Genomic DNA, 19,011 nt, shown 5'->3' with positions numbered 1-19,011 from the left:
TGTTGTTTTGTTTCATTTGATGTTACCATTATGGAGATCAGTGTTTGCTTTAGTTGGGCTCTTGACCCTTGACTTTAACATTTGTTATTCTTTGGCTGCTGTAACTGTGTGTTTTTAAGACACATTTGTTATGTCAAAAACAAAACCAATAAAAATTAGATCAGGTGTTGCTGATTATGATGACATTACATAATGTTTGGATCACCGACCTCATCTCTTGTCTCATCTCTTGTCTAATCCCTTATCAAAAATGTGGTGTTTTTTTAATACACCTTAATTGTATGTTACTACACTGTGAAACTACAGCAAAATAACAATCAGTAATGAAGGATTCTTTAAACTCATCATTCACAAAGAAAATTTAAACTACGGCTTCAGTCAGACACACACAAATATCAAGAATCAGCCAATGAATCTCAACAATGGTGACAATCAACAAAAAAGATAACATAAAATCTGAACATCACAGATTACGCTACTAAAAGTCAACACAAAACCAACAGCAAAAATAAAAGAAAAAAGTACAAATTAAAGAAAATAACCAGACAATTCAGCTGCATAATTTATTCATGCTGCAATGCATGCTGGGAGTCATGGCTGATTTTCTTTGTACTATGCTGGTATGCATGAAACTTATGCTTGTCACCATTGTTGAGATTCATACGCCGATTCTTGATGTCTGTGTGTGTCTGGCTGATCTGATTTTCAAAATGTTCTTAATATAAACTTTTAAAAAATGTAATATTTTCTGAATGGCAAATTCCTGGAAAAATCTCACACTGTAAAACCACAATGACACCAAAATTAAAAAATCAATAAAAACATTAGACAGTAAATGAGATGAGAATTGGGCCACTATATGATGATTGAGACCATTAAAAAACAGTCTTTGTCATCTGATCATGTATTCTTTCAGCTTTTTTGCCATAGCAAATGTATTTTTAAGACACAGCTATCGCAGCAAAAAAAAAACTAATATTCAAAAGTCAAGGGTCAAGAGCCCAACTAAAGCAATCACTGATCACCATCATGGTAACATCAAATGAAAATAAAATCTAAACCTCTGCCACCTTTCAATAAGACCTTCTGTAGACGTAAATAAATTCAGTCTGGTTAGTAATAAGTGAAGCTGGTAATGCTGTTTGTGGAGTTGTTTAATCCTCCTCCTGCTGAGATCTTTTGCTAAGATTTAATTTATTTTATCTTGATTTCATATTTTTTCTGTTCCTCTTGTTCCTCTTTCCTTCAGTGATTCTGATTGTTAACAGCAGGTGTTCCTCAGTGTCTCAATTAACTTCGAATTAACTATGAAATGCTTCACTCAGTCAAGTGGACTATATTAGTGAACTAAGTGAATGAGGGTAATAGTGAATGAGGTTATAGGGTGTAATTTTGAACACAGTCTCTAAAGTGTCGACTTTGAGTGCTGTTAATTCACAGTATATTCCTGTAGGCTAGTTTCTCGAAAACGACAAGTATAACCCAGAATGCATTTTTTTACGGTATATTACTGTTTTAATGGAAAACAGCATGTTAATGTAAAATTCGGCCGTTTTTTTACAGCAATTTTTTACAGTGCAGTATTTTACAATAAAAAATATGGTAGCAACCTTACTTTGGACTTAAATTTACAGCAAAAAATAAATAAATAAATAAATAAATAAATAAATAAATAAATAAATAAACATCAGCTGTGGTTCCCAGTAATTTACCATTAAAATACAACAGCAACCTTTTAGCTTTTACGGGGCAACCCTTAGGTTTTCATTAGCCGATACATATTATTATTCATTTTCACTAAACTATTAAAATCTGCTTTATATCTTTGTACTGATAACCACCATAATAATACAGGTGGTAAAACAGAAAAAACACATTATGATTTAAAGTTCATCATTAGTTTTCCACAAGCTGAAGCACACATTTATTTATATTTATATATATATATATATATATATATATATATATATATATATATATATATATATATAAGGTGCACAGTGTCATACACATAAATACAAAACACCATCATGGTGAGACACACACGACTCCAAATAATGCCATAAACATTCAATAAACAATGTATAATGTAATATAAACCCTAAATGTACATAACTGATAACAAAAACTAAGAAGAAACATAATTATTTAAATGAAATAACATCAAATGTGAAGTGTCACGCACTTCATGGGAATCCTGGGAATGTCAATATAGAGAAACAACAAGAACTACAACTGTGACTTCAGACACAGTCTTAGATGAAATCCACTGAAGAGAAAAGAAGACATTAAATCTGTGAAGATCTCAGCAGAGGAGGATTAAACAACTCCACAAACAGCATTACCAGCTTCACTTATTAACCAGACTGACTTTATTTCTGTTAGACGTCTACAGTTCTGTTTGAGAATTAACAGACGTTTAGATGTTGATGATTTAATGTCTCATTTGAAGTTACCATGATGGTGATCAGTGTTTGCTTTATTGGGCTCTTGACCCTTAACTTTCTAACTTTAGTTTTTCTCTGTTTGTTGTAACTCTATGTTTGTAAAACACTTTGATTATGGCAAGAAAATCAGAGAGAAAAAGAACCAGGTAATGTTGGCTGTATATTGAGGATTACATAATTATCATATAGTTGCCTCATATAGAGTCTTATCTTTAACAATGTTGTTACATTATTGATTGTAAAAGCTCTGCAATTTTACAGCATGAGATCCATCATTGTTGTTATGATCTTAAGATTTCTGCATACAATAAAGGTTTAAATTACTGTGACTTTTAGACACACAGAGACATCAAGAATCAGTGTATGAATCTCAACAATTGTGATGATAAAAGTGCAGTGCATGATGGGAGCCATCAATCAAAACTCACCAATATCTCCCAGCATGCATTGCAGCATGAATAAATTATGCTGATTTGCCTCAGTATTTTCTTGTATTATTATCTGCTTTTATTTTTGCTGTTGTTTTTGTTGCAACTTTTTAGTAGCTTGTTTTGTGATGTTCAAAGTTTTATCTGATTATTTTGTTGATTGTCACCATTGTTGAGATTCATACACTGATTCTTGATGTCTATGTTGGACTAGGGCATGCCGTTTAAGTTTAAAACTTTTTTTTGTACATGTGGTTTTTAAAGTTTTTCAGATTGTTGCTGCTAGCTTGCATGCATAGCGTCACAGAACTATTATACTCAACGTGAAATATATTAACATTCCTCATACAATGAAAGATAAGACTCTGTATGAGATCACTGAATTAGGCCACTATATGATGATTTTGACATCATCAATAAATAGCTAAACAACACCTGATCACATTTTCTCTCTGATTTTCATGCCATAACAAATGTGCTTTTTAAACACAGTTAAAGCAGTCAGAGAAATGCTATAATAAAAAATTCGAGGGTCAAGAGCGAAGAGCCCAATGACAAATTGTACATACAACATTTTTGAATTACAGATGGCAGGTTTTTTTTTTTTTTTTTGCCATAAACTGAAGTTCAATGCCATAAAACCTAAAATATTACTACCGTATTTTTACGGTAAAGCACTTGCAACCAGCTGCCAGTTTTTTACCGTAAACTTTAGTTCAGTGCCGTAAAGACTAAAATATTTCCACCATATTTTTTATGGTAAAGTACTGGCAACCACAGCTGCCAGTTTTTTACCGTAATATTTAGATCCCTGCCGTAAAAGCTAAAATATTACTTCCATATTTTTTACGGTAAATCGCTTTCAACCAGCTGGCAGTTTTTTACCATAAACTTTAGTTCAATGCCGTAAAACATACATATTTCTCTGGGGGTTTTTTTACGGTAAACGACTGTCAACCACAGCTAGCAGTTTTTTACCGTAAATTTTAGTTCAATGATGTAAAACATAAAAATTGCTACCGTATTTTTTACGGTAAGTTATGGTAAATGCAACGGTAAGGTTTTTTCACAGTTCACTTCCAAAATCCGTACATTTAACAGTATTTTACTGTAAAACTACATGAAATGTCCCGTGAGAGCTATTACAGTTTTTCACGGTATATAATAAGGGTCCATACTGTTAAGCATTTAACATGTCTTTTCCGTTGCTTTTCTACAGTATTTTACCGTTCAAATTACGAACATTTTTTACAGTGTAGCTCTAGATAATGTTGATGTTTTATTGAAAATATTTAATTTGAAGTCACCATTATGGTGATTGGTGTTTGTTTTAGTTGGTCTGTTGACCCTTGACTTTTTTAATTCTTTTTCAGCATTTGCAATAGTGTTTCACAAAATGCCTTGTGCTTTTTTTATCTCTCTTAATGCACACAACCTGAAGTTGCATGTTTGTATGACATTTAAATGAATGTCACAAACTGAGTTTTTTTTTTAGTTTATTGACTCCAAGCAAATAATATTGAGGTTGAGGTATTACTGAACTGTAAAAATGGTTCTATTAAACAGAAGCCGCTGTTGTGATTTACCACTGTAATACATTAACACTGAAAATAAACAAACATCATCGCTAAAGCACTAAAACATAAACACACGTTATACAAACCTCAACAATGGTTCAGAAACAGATCAACATCTGAAACATCTTCAGTTGATTTCATCTAAGGCTGTGGCTGAAAGTCAGTTGTAGTTCTTGTTTCTGCTTGTCTCTTCTCTTTTTTCTGTTCTTGTTCCGCTTTCCTTCAGTGATTCTGCTTTTTAACAACAGGTGTTCATTACTAATGCTTAGATTGGGACAATATGTACTGAGCAGTGTTGATTTAACTCTAAGGATATGTTTCCGTTGTTGAGGGAAAGTACACCTGGAGCTTCAGGTGTGTGTGTGTAAAACAAGTGATTTTTCACTGCAAATAGAGCTAAAATAGAACTAATTTTATTCATATTATAAAACACATAATTATTATAATAAACACATATTATAAAAACAGGCCCAATGGAAAGTTTGCAACTTCCCAGAAAGTGTAATTCAATTATTAGATATTTCTGTCATAACTTTTGATCTACACATCTGTGAGATTGTAATTAATGACACATCTGTTCTACAAGATTTCACAAATCTTAAAATGTTAAGACTCCCATATGAAGCATACAAATGACACAGCTTCGATCACTCATTGAATTCGTTTGTAAATGCGAATGATGTTTTTGCAGTTTGGACAGGTGTGTTTCACATCCTTGCACGACTCCAGACAGAAGGGAATGCAACAACAGAACCAGCACCTGAAAATCACAACAGAAAATCTCTAAATCAGCAGTCTGTAATTCAAGCAGGGTAAACGCTCTAAAGCTTGTACAGTTAGCATACTCACACAAAGAGCGCAAGAACTCCGCAGATTAACCAGGTGAGCAACCCGTTTAAATATTCGATTTCCGTGAGGACCTCCGTCATGCAGTGAGAGCAGATAACACGGCCTGGGACATCAGTGAGACTCACAACTGCCGGCTGCGTAACTGCACATGTACAAATGCATCTATGACATGCGGAACAAATATAAAATATTGCATATACAGTATATATATATATATATATATATATATATCATCTTGCAGATGTTTAAAAGGGCCCATATTATGCTTTTTAGGATATTCCATTTCATAGTGTGTAATAGAGCTGTGAATGTAAAAGCGCTGTAAAGTTTCAATGATCAAAGTTCAGATAAATGCAAAATAGGAGAGTTATTGTCTCCTAAAGAAAGAAGCGCCTATAGGTAAATAACTAGAAAAATAACAAAGTACCGCACATTTTTGTTACCAATGTTGAAAACAGTTGTGCTGCTTCATATTTTTGTGGAAACTCAATTTGATAAACAGAAAGTTCTAAAGACTAGCATTTATTTGGAACATAAATCTTTTGTAACATTACATATGTCTTTTCATTTGCATCAATTGAATGCATCCTTGCTAAATATAATTCATTTCTTTCAAAAAAAGAGTCTTTTTTGAATGGTGGAGTATATACAGTCATGGTCAAAATTGATGGCACCCCTGATAAATATGATAAAAAATGGCTGTAAAAAATAAATCTGCATTGGTTATCCTTTTGATCTTTCCTTAAAAAAATCCACAAAAATCTAACCTTTCATTGAAGTAAAAGAACTGAAAGTGGGGGGTAAATCACATTATAAAATAAATGTTTTTCTCCAAAACACGCTGGCCATAATTGTTGGCACCCTGTTATTAAATACTTTCTGCAACCTCCTTTTTCCAAGATAACAGCTCTGAGTCTTCTCCTATAATGCCTGATGAGTTTGGAGAACACCTGACAAGAGATCAGAGATCATTCCTCCATACAGAATCTCTCCAGATCCTTCAGATTCACAAGTTCATGTTGGTGCTTCTTCTCTTCAGTTCACCCCACTCATTTTCTATAGGGTTCAGTTTAGGGGACTGGGACGGTCATGGCAGAAGTTCATTTTGTGCTCAGTTACCCATTTTTGTGTTGATTTTGATGTTTGTTTTGGACCGTTGTCCTGATGGAAGATCCAACCACAGCCCATTATAAGTCCATTAAAATAACTTGGAATTATTATCAATGATTTTCTTTTTGGTTACATAAGTATATACACATCACAATCACACATGTCCTTTCTGCTGTGATGCCTGATTAGTGGAATTAATGATTAGCAATTAAAGATAGTGCACAGCAATTAAAAATACATTTTATAACCCCCAAGATTGGTTGAAACATCATTGAAACAAAATAAGGATTTATGCCAATATTGTTTGTGCAGGGAGTTCACTAACCTTTGAAAAGCACTGTAATGTAATAAGTGCAAGAGTACAAGTATTCAGTTTCAATAGTACTCAAGTACAAATTCTTCAAAGTAATAATTAAGTACTTCACAGCTCTAATCACATCAAAACATGCAAAGTTCAGGGAATAAAGAGGAATTAGGTAAATGGCGGCTTTCTGGTTCAGAGAAGGAAACCTTCTGTGAAAATGCAGAGGTTTGCAGGCATTATCAGTTCCCTCCGATTTATATGTTTTATCCTCGTCATGCTACTACATTCTAGTGTTTACCACTTATGAAATGAATAAAACATGAGAAATGATTGGTCTTGGGTTCTGAACACTCACCGACAGGAACCATCATGGGCTGGACGGTGGTGGGTGGAGCCCCGAACCCATATGGAGGTGGTTGGTAAGGTGCAGCGTGTGGACCTGTAAAAGGGTCAAAACACCAGTTAGAAACACTGAAACCCACTGCACTGGAGATTTATAGGATGTGAGAGCATCCGCTTTATTTAAGCCAGTTCATCTCAAACAATCCAATTAAACAAGTGAGCAATAAAAGAAAACACGAGCCATGTTAACATGCACCCAAATAATCTGCTGGTAATTGGATTGATGGCTCGATCAGAATGAAAAGCCTTCATGTAAACACCTCAATCGACTCAACTGAGCTCGATAAAAGGGGTAGACCTAAAATAATCAGATTAGGAGGAAAAAATAAGCATGTAAACACTTGAATATGAGTATCTTCTCGATCAGATTTTAAAAAAGGTTAATCCCATTTAAAACATTACTTGGGTTTCAGTTGTTCAGTTGTTGATTTATTTGTTTCCAGGATCAATAGCATGCTATACTATCCAGTCTTGTGTGGACACAGACATTGGAAATCCAATGTCTTTCTTCTCTATCTTTCTTCTAATATATATATATATTGTTTTTATTATTATTTTTACAGGCTTTCACAGTCAGAGATGTTCCCAACCACTACAACAGTATCCATCCATTATATAATCTACCAGGCCATTACTTAATAGAGGTCAACATCTTGTAAAAGTTTCATACATGTTTCTTGAGGTCCTCTGTAATCGTGAAGCTCAAACTATATCACCACCCAAAGTCTGTATGTTTTACAGGTGACGTCCTTTAACACACATCTGACGTCGTTGATGTGACCTTTGCACAGTGCATGATTTCCTGATAACCCGTCCATAAGACAGATCTTAATGGCGCACTTTCTTCAACAAAAGCACTGAAAAGAATTTGGTGTAGGATTTACTTTGAAATTAAAAATGAAAAATAATTCCCTGAACTGAAGTAGAGAGACTGAAATAGTATTTTCTTGTAAAACATACTCCAAATATACAATAATCTTTGTTTTACTTACAACTTTGAATTTTTATTTATTTATTATTTGTTACAAGTTTTTGGATCTTTTTCTATCTATTATTAATACTTGAGGGAACACTGACATTTTGGTCGAATCACAGATTCTAAAGGCTTCAGAAACGTTCTCCTACTGTAAGTTGTTACAACTAGGTTCCATATGTTATTATTAGTTAGCTGCGTTAGTGAACAAGAACAAACAATTCTTCTAAAGCATTTATTAATCTTAGCTATTGTTCATATCAACATTTACTAATACATTATTCAAATAAAAAGGTGTGTCTGTTCATATAATTGAATGGACCTGAGCTAACCAAAATAGCTAATGGAACCTTATTGTAAAGCGTTATATTTCGTTCTGGTCTGTAATCCTCTTGTTAGTGAAGATGATCTGACCTGTTTGAGGAGGGTAGGCTGCCTGCGGTCCAGGGTTGTATACGCCTGTCTGGGTCGGCTGAGGACCGTAATAAGGAGGTGGGGTGTGTTCCTTCTCCATGATCAAAGACCTGGGAATGAGAATACATGAAGATGAGGAATTGCAAACGTTTCTTTATCTTTGTAACATTCTAATCTTGTTCTACTAATTTCCCTATATCTATAATAAAAACCACACACTATACAAAGCTGAATAGCATCACTTTATGCACTAGACATTTAACAAAAGCATAACTCTTAGTTGATGTAAAAATGTAAGCTCGTACCTGTATGCAGTGTGAAATGTGCGGTTGTGTTGCTTCCTCTTTTAGAGAACGAACGGCAGAATATGGATGACTGAGTGAGAGAGCGAGAGGGTGCGGTCCGTGACAACACTAGTCTACAGTCATAAAATGACAGTCACACTAACTATGTGGGCAGGGCTATCTTTGGCTAAATGATGGTCAACTGCCCCATTTTCCATGACAGTATAGGTAGAGAAAGCAATATTACCAGTTTATTATTTTTAAAATTATGTCACTTTCTGTGTGTCACAGTTGTAGGGAAAAATAACAGGAATGAATGGAATATATTGCTTTAGGTTGTTAAACATTTTTTTTTTTTTTTTTTTTTTACATTTGATATGTCTAAAACTTTATACTTCTCTTTTATTATGTGAATTGTATGTATTCAAATTGAATAACTAGCCCGTTTGTGGAAAATGCCATAGGCTATGCAGATTATAAGCAGCTTTATCATGTTCTAGTTGGACTAAGGCTGAATGAATCCTTTAAGTGTGCTCACACATTGCTTATGTAGATTTTTCTATGACTAAATCATGATTTCATCACAGCTGAGTCGAGTACCTGGCTTTTCAATTCTTTTGGGTGATGTGCACACTGTAAATGCATGGTTATATTTTACTGTAGTTTGTAGGCTACTCAATGCTCATAAAACTTTAATGTGATTGGCCATTGTGGGAGGAAGTTTCCATTAACTCTGTGCTGTGCTGGTGTTGTAATCTATTTATATTAATATTACTACCTCCATTTGAGTCCAGCATTTCCTGGAATTAGTCAGTCATTAACGTTAGAGAGAGAGAGAGAGAGAGAGAGAGAGAGAGAGAGAGAGAGAGAGAGAGAGAGGGAGAGAGGGAGAGAGAGAGGGAGAGAGAGAGAGAGAGAGAGAGAGAGAGAGAGAGAGAGAGAGAGAGAGAGAGAGGACAGCTTATAAACAATTTACCACGTCTCCCTCATCCAACTTGCAATGCTGGAAATTATTTTTTCTTTTATTTGATGTGTAGAGCCTTGATTGTTCACACTAACTGAAGCCTCAACCTTTCTCATTCAGTAATTTAGTATACATTCAGAAGTGCACTGAATATGAAATATAACATCAACTAGCTTGCCAAATCATATCTGGAGTTTAGCCTTTCTCTTATCCATTTTTGAAACTGTTTTTAGGGGAGACATAAGGAAATTATAACTTTTATATTTCTTTTTTTATTCAGGATTACTTTAATAGCATTATATACTTTGGTTAAAATCCAAGGTCTGTATATGAATAACTAATTTTGAAGTCTTAAAATTTTAAATGGGCCTAATCTAGAAACAATGTTGGAAAAATGAAGAACTATTTTTCTGAAGAAATTTCTCTCTCTCTCTCTCTCTCTCTGTCTGTGTGTCTGCCTGTCTGTGTCTGTGTCTGTGTCTGTGTGTGTGTGTGTGTGTGTGTGTGTGTGTGTGTGTGTGTGTGTGTGTGTGTGTGTGTGTGTGTGTGTGTGTGTGTGTGTGTGTGTGTGTGTGTGTGTGTGTGTGTGTGTGTGTCTGTGTGTGTGTGTGTCAGAAAAACGCGTCCATAGAAACCGGCAGTATCCAGGCTACGGAAAACAAACATTCGGCAACTTCGACCGCTACAGGAACCGATAAATCTCTTTAACAAAACGATTTTAAATACAGCCTAGTAAATACTTTTTTACTTTAGACCAAATTATGATGTCATCCCAAGTTTTAGTGTCGCGACCCCATTTTGACACGCGGATAGTGGCACAGAATGGCGCGCAGCCGCCGGTCACAAACCCGGAGACCACCGTTAAGGAAAACGTTTACGCGGGTACATCGGCCGGTCTGGCCACCGCGGGCTATCGGAGCGCCAAATACACCCCCGAAGAGTGGCTCACCAATAACTCTGCTCTCTTGAACCGGGCCGTCGCGGACCGGGAACGGGCGGAGAATATTTGCCACGAGTCCAAAGCGCTGAAAGCGGAGACCGACGCCGGGACTTTACGCACGCAGACCGAGGGCACCAAACACCTGGGCGAGCGGCTGCAGGACATCCACCGCTGGAGATCCGAGTTGGCGCAGTTTATCGAGCGGCTGAACGCAGAAACACACCTGCTGGTTGGCTCCAGGAAGCGGCTGGAAAAAGCGCTGGACGCCACGGAGATCCCCTTCGCCATCGCCACTGATAACCTGACCTGCCGAGAGAGACGCTTCGGCCCGGATCTGGTGGTGGACCCGGTGGAAGAGGAACTTCTAAAGGTATGAAAAACATAATATATATATATATATATAAATATATATATATATATATTTTTTTTTTGTCTAGCCTACTTGTATGGAAATTTGTCTTTGGCTCCCCACAAAGTGAAAATTATGCTATATGATCTTTTTTTTTTTTTTTTTTTTTTTTTTTTTGCACAAGATAATAATAATAATAATACATAAAACAATAAATACATTATTAGTAGTTCCCATGGCAGCGAACAATTTTTGGTTCCCTGTCAGAACGTTCTTGGAAAGTTAGTTTTGGGTTCTCTGAACGTTCTGGGTAGGGAATGTTTCCAAAATATGTTAGCCTATCTGTAATGCGTTTTGACTGATTAAACCCAGGTTTTAATAAACTCTATCTGCAAAATATACTTGAAAAAAGACATTTCAGCATAATATTATTAATAAAAATAAAATAATAATAATAATCTGCATGGAATGTTCTGGGAAGGTTCTCTTTAAGTTGCAAAAAAAAAAAAAAACATACAGAGAAAGTAGACCATTCTTATTTGGTTCCCCCAAAAAATAACCAAATGTGAACCATATGCAAAACTTTAGGGGAATGTTCTGTGTTTGCAGAGTTGTAGAACCCTTTTAATTTATAAAAAAGGAAGTAAGGAAGATGCCATTATACACAAACAAGATAATATTTGAACAACATATGTGAACAACAGATCCTAAAACAGTTCATTAAATGATTTTCAACAGGAGGTGGAGCTGATCAGAAGCATCCAGGCCCTGCTGAAAAAAACTCTGGATCAAACTCTCAACCAGATAAGGCTAGTTATCTAGCATTTTGTCATCATTTACTACCTTTGAGACTACAGCACATGACTGAGATGGATTTTATTCGGATTGCAGAATGCAGATTAAAGTCATTAAACTATTTGTGTGTCCCAGGCTGAACCGGGAGGTGACGCAGACTCTTGAGTTCGACTGGTCTGATAAACAGCAGGCCTACACCCTGGATGACCAGTGTGGACGTTATAACAACAGGAGCATGGACACACAACAGCATCCCAGCTCAGCAGTGCTGCAGGATCAGTGCGTGCCAAAACTCACAAACTGTATTTTCATTTCACACACACCTTGCACAATACATTTCAGCATATCAAAGGTGCCGTTTAGCTTAACCAGATCATTCTGAACAGTTTGTATTGGATTCTTGACAGCATCAGTGATGGCACTCTCCGTCTCTGGTGTGTTTCTCTGTAGGGTGTGTGATGAGGAGGTGTGGCGTAAGTTTACTGTGGATAACCTGCGGCTGGCGGAGAGAGAGGAGACGGCGAGCCAGGCCCTGAGGAGGCTGTCTGAGAGGGTGTTGCAGGAGACGACTGAGGACCTGCGGGCGCAGTGTGTTACTGTAGATCAGGCTTTCATCCAGCGCTGCATGGAACTGAGCCAGTCCAAAACACAGCTGGAGCTGCACCTGGGACAGGCAATACACACCTATACAAAGCAAAAGCCTATACAGTGCATGTATACAAATGATCACATACACTGTAAAAAACAAAAAAAACAAAAACACGGTAGCTGTGAACTTTACAGTAAAAAACGTAGAGGCATTTTAAGTTTTAACGGAACGAACATTTCAAAGTAGAATAACTGGCTGTAGCATTGTTTTTTGGAGAAACAAGTATGTGAACAGCATGTTTCCTAGATATCTGCAAACATATGGTATTTTTATCCTTTAGTACAGCCAATAAAATTAAATAAATACAGCACCTTTACTCAAATTATGCAATATGAAAATAATAAGAAAATGACTAATAAGAAAATAATTTTTAGATCATTTTTTACAGTGTATGATAGAGCCTATATAATCTTCACATTTCATACTTTATACAAAAACATGAAATCACTCTCTATGGTTGTTTACCGTGTGTGTGTAATAGATTCTGGATCAGATCGGGGCTCAGGAGAAGAATATATCATACTTGCAGCAAGCTGTGCATGATAAAGAAGCTCCACTCAGAGTGGCTCAATCCAGGCTGCATAACCGGACCTTCAGACCCAACATTGAGCTGTGCCGAGACCAGCCGCAACTCAGGTACAGGCACTCACTCACTTGCTCACTCACACACACACTCACTCACTCACTCTCTCACTCACTCACTCGCACTCACTCACTCGCTCACTCACTCGCACTCACTCACTCACTCGCTCACTCACTTACTTAAACACTCACTTGCTCACTCACACACTCACTCACTCTCTCACTCACTCGCACTCACTCACTCACTCGCTCGCTCACTCACTCGCACTCACTCACTCACTCACTCGCTCACTCACTTAAACACTCACTTGCTCACTCACACACACTCACTCACTCTCGCACACTCACTCGCTCACTCACTCGCACTCACTCACTCACTCACTCACTCACTCACTCACTCACTCTCACACTCACTTGCACACTCACTCACTCACTCACTCATTCGCACTCACTTACTCGCTCACTCACTTACTTAAACACTCACTCACACACACTCACTCACTCGCTCACTCACTCACTCGCACTCACTCACTCACTCTCACTCACTCACTCACTCGCACTCACTCACTCGCTCACTCACACACTCGCTCGCACTCACTCACGCACACTGGCTCACTCACTCTCACACACTCACTTACTCGCTCACTCATTCACTCTCACTCACTCACTAACTCACTCACTCTCTCACTCGCTCGCTCACTCTCGCACACTCACTTACTCGCTCACTCACACACACACTCACACACATGAACCGATCTGATCCGTGTATGTTTTGTAGTCTGTTAGGTGAGGCATCAAAGCTCAGCAGTACAGTATCAGCCCTACAGCAGCAGCTGTATGAAGCACGCAAATCTTTGTCTGACCTTGAGGAGAGTCGACTGGCCCTGGAGAAAGACATCGCCTGCAAAACAAACTCTCTCCTCATCGACAGAGAGAAGTGTATGACTCACCGCACACGCTACCCTACTGTCACAGTGCTGTCTGGATACTGACACACTCTCATAACATTCCCTCCTCAACAGGAGGTCCTTCCAGTGGCCTGTAGTGTGTGTGTGTGTGTGTGTCTGTTTTTGTTTAATGCAATTATTATATATATCCTCTGGTTTTAAAGAAAATGCTTTTAAAACATTTTTTCAAAAGCAATCATTTATAGTTTTAATGATAGATTATTATAGTTATTAATTATCTTTATTATTATATATGAAATGTTTTATTGTGTTATATTTGTTTCTACACATTATAAATAAATTAAGAGTGACCAATCATAAGTTTTTAGTCCTACACAAATTTACCTTTAAAGGGATAGTCAGTCCAAAAATGACAAATATGTGTTTATTTCTTCTGCAGTACACAAAAGGAAAGATTTTTGAAGAATGTTTCAACTGTTTTTGCCTATACAATGAAAGTCAGTGAGTTCAAAATAACATTGGACACCACTGACTTTAATTAAACTGTTACAAAGTGTTTTTTTGGGCACACTATCCCTTTAAAATTTGTTAATGGAAATCAAACATACATGACACAAGAACACTTTTATTATTGTATTATTTTCTTTGTTAAATCAGGATTTGAAAGTCATTACAATAAAATAATCCTGAAATATACCTGAAAATAACATGGACCCTTTTCACATTTCCGGGGTTCTCAGAAGCAGATGTTGTCATAGTTGGGTAAACTATAGAGGTGAACATTTAATTTTAGAGGTGATTTAATTTTTGTATTCCCATTTGCTCCAATATCTAAAGAAAAAAATCCATGTCAGCATTCTGTGACTTTCCAAAAGAGGGAAAAATATTGAGAGATTGATTACAGCAGTCAGAAGAGAGAAAGATGTGAAATTTGCCATTACTCCCTCAGCTGTTGTATTAGAAACACCCTCACAGCAGCGTTCATTTGTGTTTTGTAATTTACTGCCAAGCTAATTTAACACAAAGTATAGCGTTATAATTGTATATTAAATATAAAAAAAATGAAAATACTAAAAACTAGATTTGCAATGTTTATAACTGTGGAAACGTGTCATCACCGTATGTGAAAAGGGTCCATTAAAAAAATTAGCTGCCTCAATGACCTGGCATTTGTGGAAAGACAAACAGTATCAGTATGGTAGGACTAGTTTCAACTTACAGACGGTCTGTCTGATGCAAATACAGACAAAACTGGTGCGTACTATATAATTTGATTATATGGCTTATGCAATTTACAAGAGTAAAATACTTAAATTAGTCCGTGTTTACTAAGTATTGGGTAAATAAAGTGAGTGCTTTTAAAAATGGTGTTGTTGTTTATGTCTCTACAAGTGCATAAGAATGTTAATTCCATTCAGGAAGATTGGAACTTCAACACTGCATCTAATGGCGCTTTTCCACTGCATGGTACGGTACGGCTCGGTTCGGTACGGCACGCTTTGGCGCTTTTCCACTGCATGGTACGGTACGGCTCGGTTCGGTACGGCACGCTTATGGCGCATTTCCACTGCATGGTACGGTACGGTACGGCTCGCTTCGGCTCGCTTTAAATGGTACCACCTCTGTTGAGGTTCCAAGCGTACCGTACCGGTACTAAAATGTGACGTGAAAACACTGAAGATCACTGATTGGTCAGACAGAATCGTCACTACCAGTGTCATTGTATTTGCGACACGAGACCATGCACGAGACAAACCCGCTAGATTTAAATAGCCAGTAGACAACAGCCAACGCTGTAGTGTCTTGCAGTTAAAAAGTTTCTTGTAAACTGTTTCTTGCAGTCAGGGGCGGCGCCGGATAATTTTTAACGCATGTGCTGAGGGCACACACACACATATGTGTGTGTATATATGTGTGTGTGTATATATATATATATATATATATATATATATATTATTAATAAATGAGCAAAACTTGGCCACAAAATATTTAATATTCAATTATTTTAATGATCACAATTAAAGTTTTAATTTTATTAAATTGAACAAGCGCAAAATTCAGCATTCAATCAAATATTCAAAAAGACTTAACAATAATAATGTTATTTCTCTCTATAGGCGCGTTTACTACGAATATGGCGATCGTCAACTTCATCTTTGCCATGCACAGACAGAAAACACTATTTTATAAATAAAAATCACTGCACGCGTCCCCGGATTTACAAACGCACATCTTGCTTGTTGCACGCACATTATGTCGAAATAACGAGATATTATGTTGAAATAACATTATTATTATTAAGTCTTTTTGAATATTTGATGGAATGCTGAATTTTGCGCTTGTTCAATTTAATAAAATTAGGCCTATATATAGCCTATATATATATACTATTAATAAATGAGCAAACCTTGGCCACAAAATATTTAATATTCAATTATTTTAATGATCACAATTAAAGTTTTAATTTTATTAAAACGCGTGCACTGGTTTTTATTTATAAAATAGTGTTTTCTGTCAGTGTCTGTGCATGGCAAAGATGAAGTTGACGATCGCCATATAGAGAGAAATGCACATACCGGTAATGGATTACATAAGAGAGTAGCCTATTTCTTTTTGTTTTGAATTATTTCGTTTAAAGACATTTCAAGCTTTGTGTATTTGAGGATGAGATGCGCTCCACTTAACGTACAATGCAAGTGACCGCTCGGGCGCCTCAATGGTTAAATTGTCTATTTTGCATCTTATTCAATCCAGGCAATTGTTTGATGAAAAAAATATTAAAATTAAGATACAATTTATACAAAACGAAATTCACTTTAAAGAAATGTTTTCTACAAAACAAAACTTAATGAAGTGGTCAAAATTATGTCTGACTCGCTCCATGTCTCTCTACTCGTGCTGTTCACTTTTCATAATCAACATAGGCAGATGGAAAAAAATAACATAACATTAACATTAACATTAAATGCGCTTTTTTAATGGCAGTAGTTTAAAACAGTACATTAGGCCTAGACTCTCTATTTGTAAAGATTGCACATTCATTTAATTCAGAATTTTGCACACACAAGTTGAAAGGCATTTGTTCAAATCAAGTTCACGGATAATTGTGCGTGCATTTATTAATCATTATGATACTAAAATCATAACAAAGTAGGCTATGCTATGTACAAAAAATCAGATTAGCCCAGAATATGAACGCAACGTTTAATTACACGTTAAGAATTTTCCTTCCATATAGTAAACCATTATAAGAACGTTTAATTTAAAAACATCCACATGCCGAGAATCAAGAGCACCATCCCCTGTGTTGTGCGTTTGAAATGTGGCGCGTTTACAATGATGTCATGGTAGTAGAGGCGGCAACTATAACGATCAGTCCCACCCATTTTGAAGCGGTACTAACTGCAATGGAAAAGCAACCGAGCTAAAGCGAACCGAACCGTGCCGTACCGAGTCGAGTCGTACCACGCAGTGGAAAAGCGAAGCGAGCCGAACCGTTCCGCGCCGAGTCGAACCGTACCGAGCCGAACCGTGCCGTACCATGCAGTGGAAAAGCGCCATTAGATTGACACTATAGGGAACACCATCAACATGACCGGTGTCTTAAGTATGTGTGAAAACACAGCAAATGTTATTGGCCGACAATAGTCCATGAGGTCATTAGCAGAGCGCTCGTGAGTATAAGAGGGCGCATGTAATGCATGTCATCAGTTTTTGTTTTGTCTTCAGGAACAATTTGTAAAATGGCACGTGGTGAAGGCAAACTAGAAATGGAAAATCCGAGCAAGCGTTTCAGGAAGTGTGTGCCTCCATGCCCCAGGTTTCTGACTCCAAACTTCCATCAAGATGTCCTGTCTTTGGCATCATCATATCCAGCAGATAGCATGTTGCTGGTGCCATCAGGCCAGGGAGAGGTGGTTGTGGAGGGCAAGGATATTATTTGTACTGAGCCCTCTGAGCCTGCTAGCCCTGCATACGGGGAGCTGTTAGATGTTATGGCCGTGTCATAACCAGATCTGGAGAATATATATATATATATATATATATATATATATATATATATATATATATATATATATATAAAACCAAATCTGGATCTGGTATGGGGCATAAAAAACAGGAAGTCGCACATGGCAGACTTGACCCATTAGCCCTCCCCATGAGCCTACCAATTCTTACTGAACTCCATGCAGAGGTGAAGTCGTCGTAAAAGAAATCATATTCAGCTTGCATTTATCCATTCCAACATTTAAATTATGTGAATGTAGAGGGGTTACAAGAGCGAGGATATGTGAGGATGCCCCTATCGAAGAGACGCTTGTCAGCTATCTCTCAAAGGGTGAATCATCCTCTCTGAAGGCTCCGGGCATGTCATCTTAGCATCTTTGCTCCCCTTTGATCCTTAGGGTTGATGCAGGGTGAACTGAGTATTGTAGGGCATTATACATGTATATCCCCTCTACTTAGTTTGCTTTCCTCCCAAACTACTGTTGAGTCTTTAAGCAGGGGTGTATGTTCTCCTTTGGATGGGTGGGCTTTTTAGGCCTCTAGTTGACCCTGGTTGAATATGGAAATAGATGATGCTAATAAGTTTGCCTGGGGGGCATCCCTCCTTGTAATCTTTTACTTACAATGGCTAACACTAATAGAGAAAAACTAAGCGCTGGCTATAGCAAGTCCTAGATTAATGTTTTACCTAAAGTGGGGTTCGAGCTGCCTACCCCAGTATTCTGAGGTCTTTAAGTAGTGTTAAGCTCCCCTGTGGGATGAGCCTCTACTGTACCTGAGGCTCATGGAGGAGCAGCAACATTGAAGGTCGTAGCGGCTGTGGTTTTAGAGCCTTGCATGCTCCCTTTGGTGAGCTGCTCTTTAGGACCTTCGGGTTGAGTAAGGTTTTTATTCCCTCCCCAACTGTGTAAAGTAGGGTCCTTCGCTCTCCTTTAAAGCTCAAGTTGATCTATCTTCTTGTTATTCTGCACTCTTTCTTTAAAAGAAGTTCACATAGCTGAGCCAGTTATTCTTTAGAGCTCTGCTCT

General features: G+C 37.1%; 2 protein-coding genes across 2 annotated transcripts; one reads left to right on the top strand and one right to left on the bottom strand.

Annotated features, from left to right (window-relative positions):
- Window positions 1–4,843: 4,843 nt before the first annotated feature.
- Window positions 4,844–9,559, bottom strand: LOC311286581 (lipopolysaccharide-induced tumor necrosis factor-alpha factor homolog). The gene is made up of 5 exons (XM_084402811.1): window positions 8,810–9,559; window positions 8,505–8,614; window positions 7,071–7,154; window positions 5,302–5,443; window positions 4,844–5,212 (listed from the first exon to the last, which is right to left on the bottom strand). Exons 2-5 carry the CDS (start codon window positions 8,602–8,604, stop codon window positions 5,104–5,106), a joined length of 435 nt encoding a protein of 144 aa, XP_084258937.1. The 5' UTR covers window positions 8,605–8,614; window positions 8,810–9,559; the 3' UTR covers window positions 4,844–5,103.
- Window positions 9,560–10,225: 666 nt separating this feature from the next.
- On the top strand, window positions 10,226–15,401 carry tekt4 (tektin 4). Its single transcript, XM_084402919.1, has 6 exons — window positions 10,226–11,062; window positions 11,780–11,850; window positions 11,972–12,115; window positions 12,287–12,509; window positions 12,967–13,121; window positions 13,846–15,401. Exons 1-6 carry the CDS (start codon window positions 10,514–10,516, stop codon window positions 14,057–14,059), a joined length of 1,356 nt encoding a protein of 451 aa, XP_084259045.1. The 5' UTR covers window positions 10,226–10,513; the 3' UTR covers window positions 14,060–15,401.
- The last annotated feature ends 3,610 nt before the right edge of the window (window positions 15,402–19,011 follow it).

This window comes from Rutilus rutilus, assembly GCF_951802725.1.
Source record: "Rutilus rutilus genome assembly, chromosome: 2".
Lineage (NCBI taxonomy): Eukaryota > Metazoa > Chordata > Actinopteri > Cypriniformes > Leuciscidae > Rutilus > Rutilus rutilus.
The sequence above is the reverse complement of the archived record's forward strand: the minus strand, read 5'-3'. Positions and strand labels throughout refer to the sequence as shown.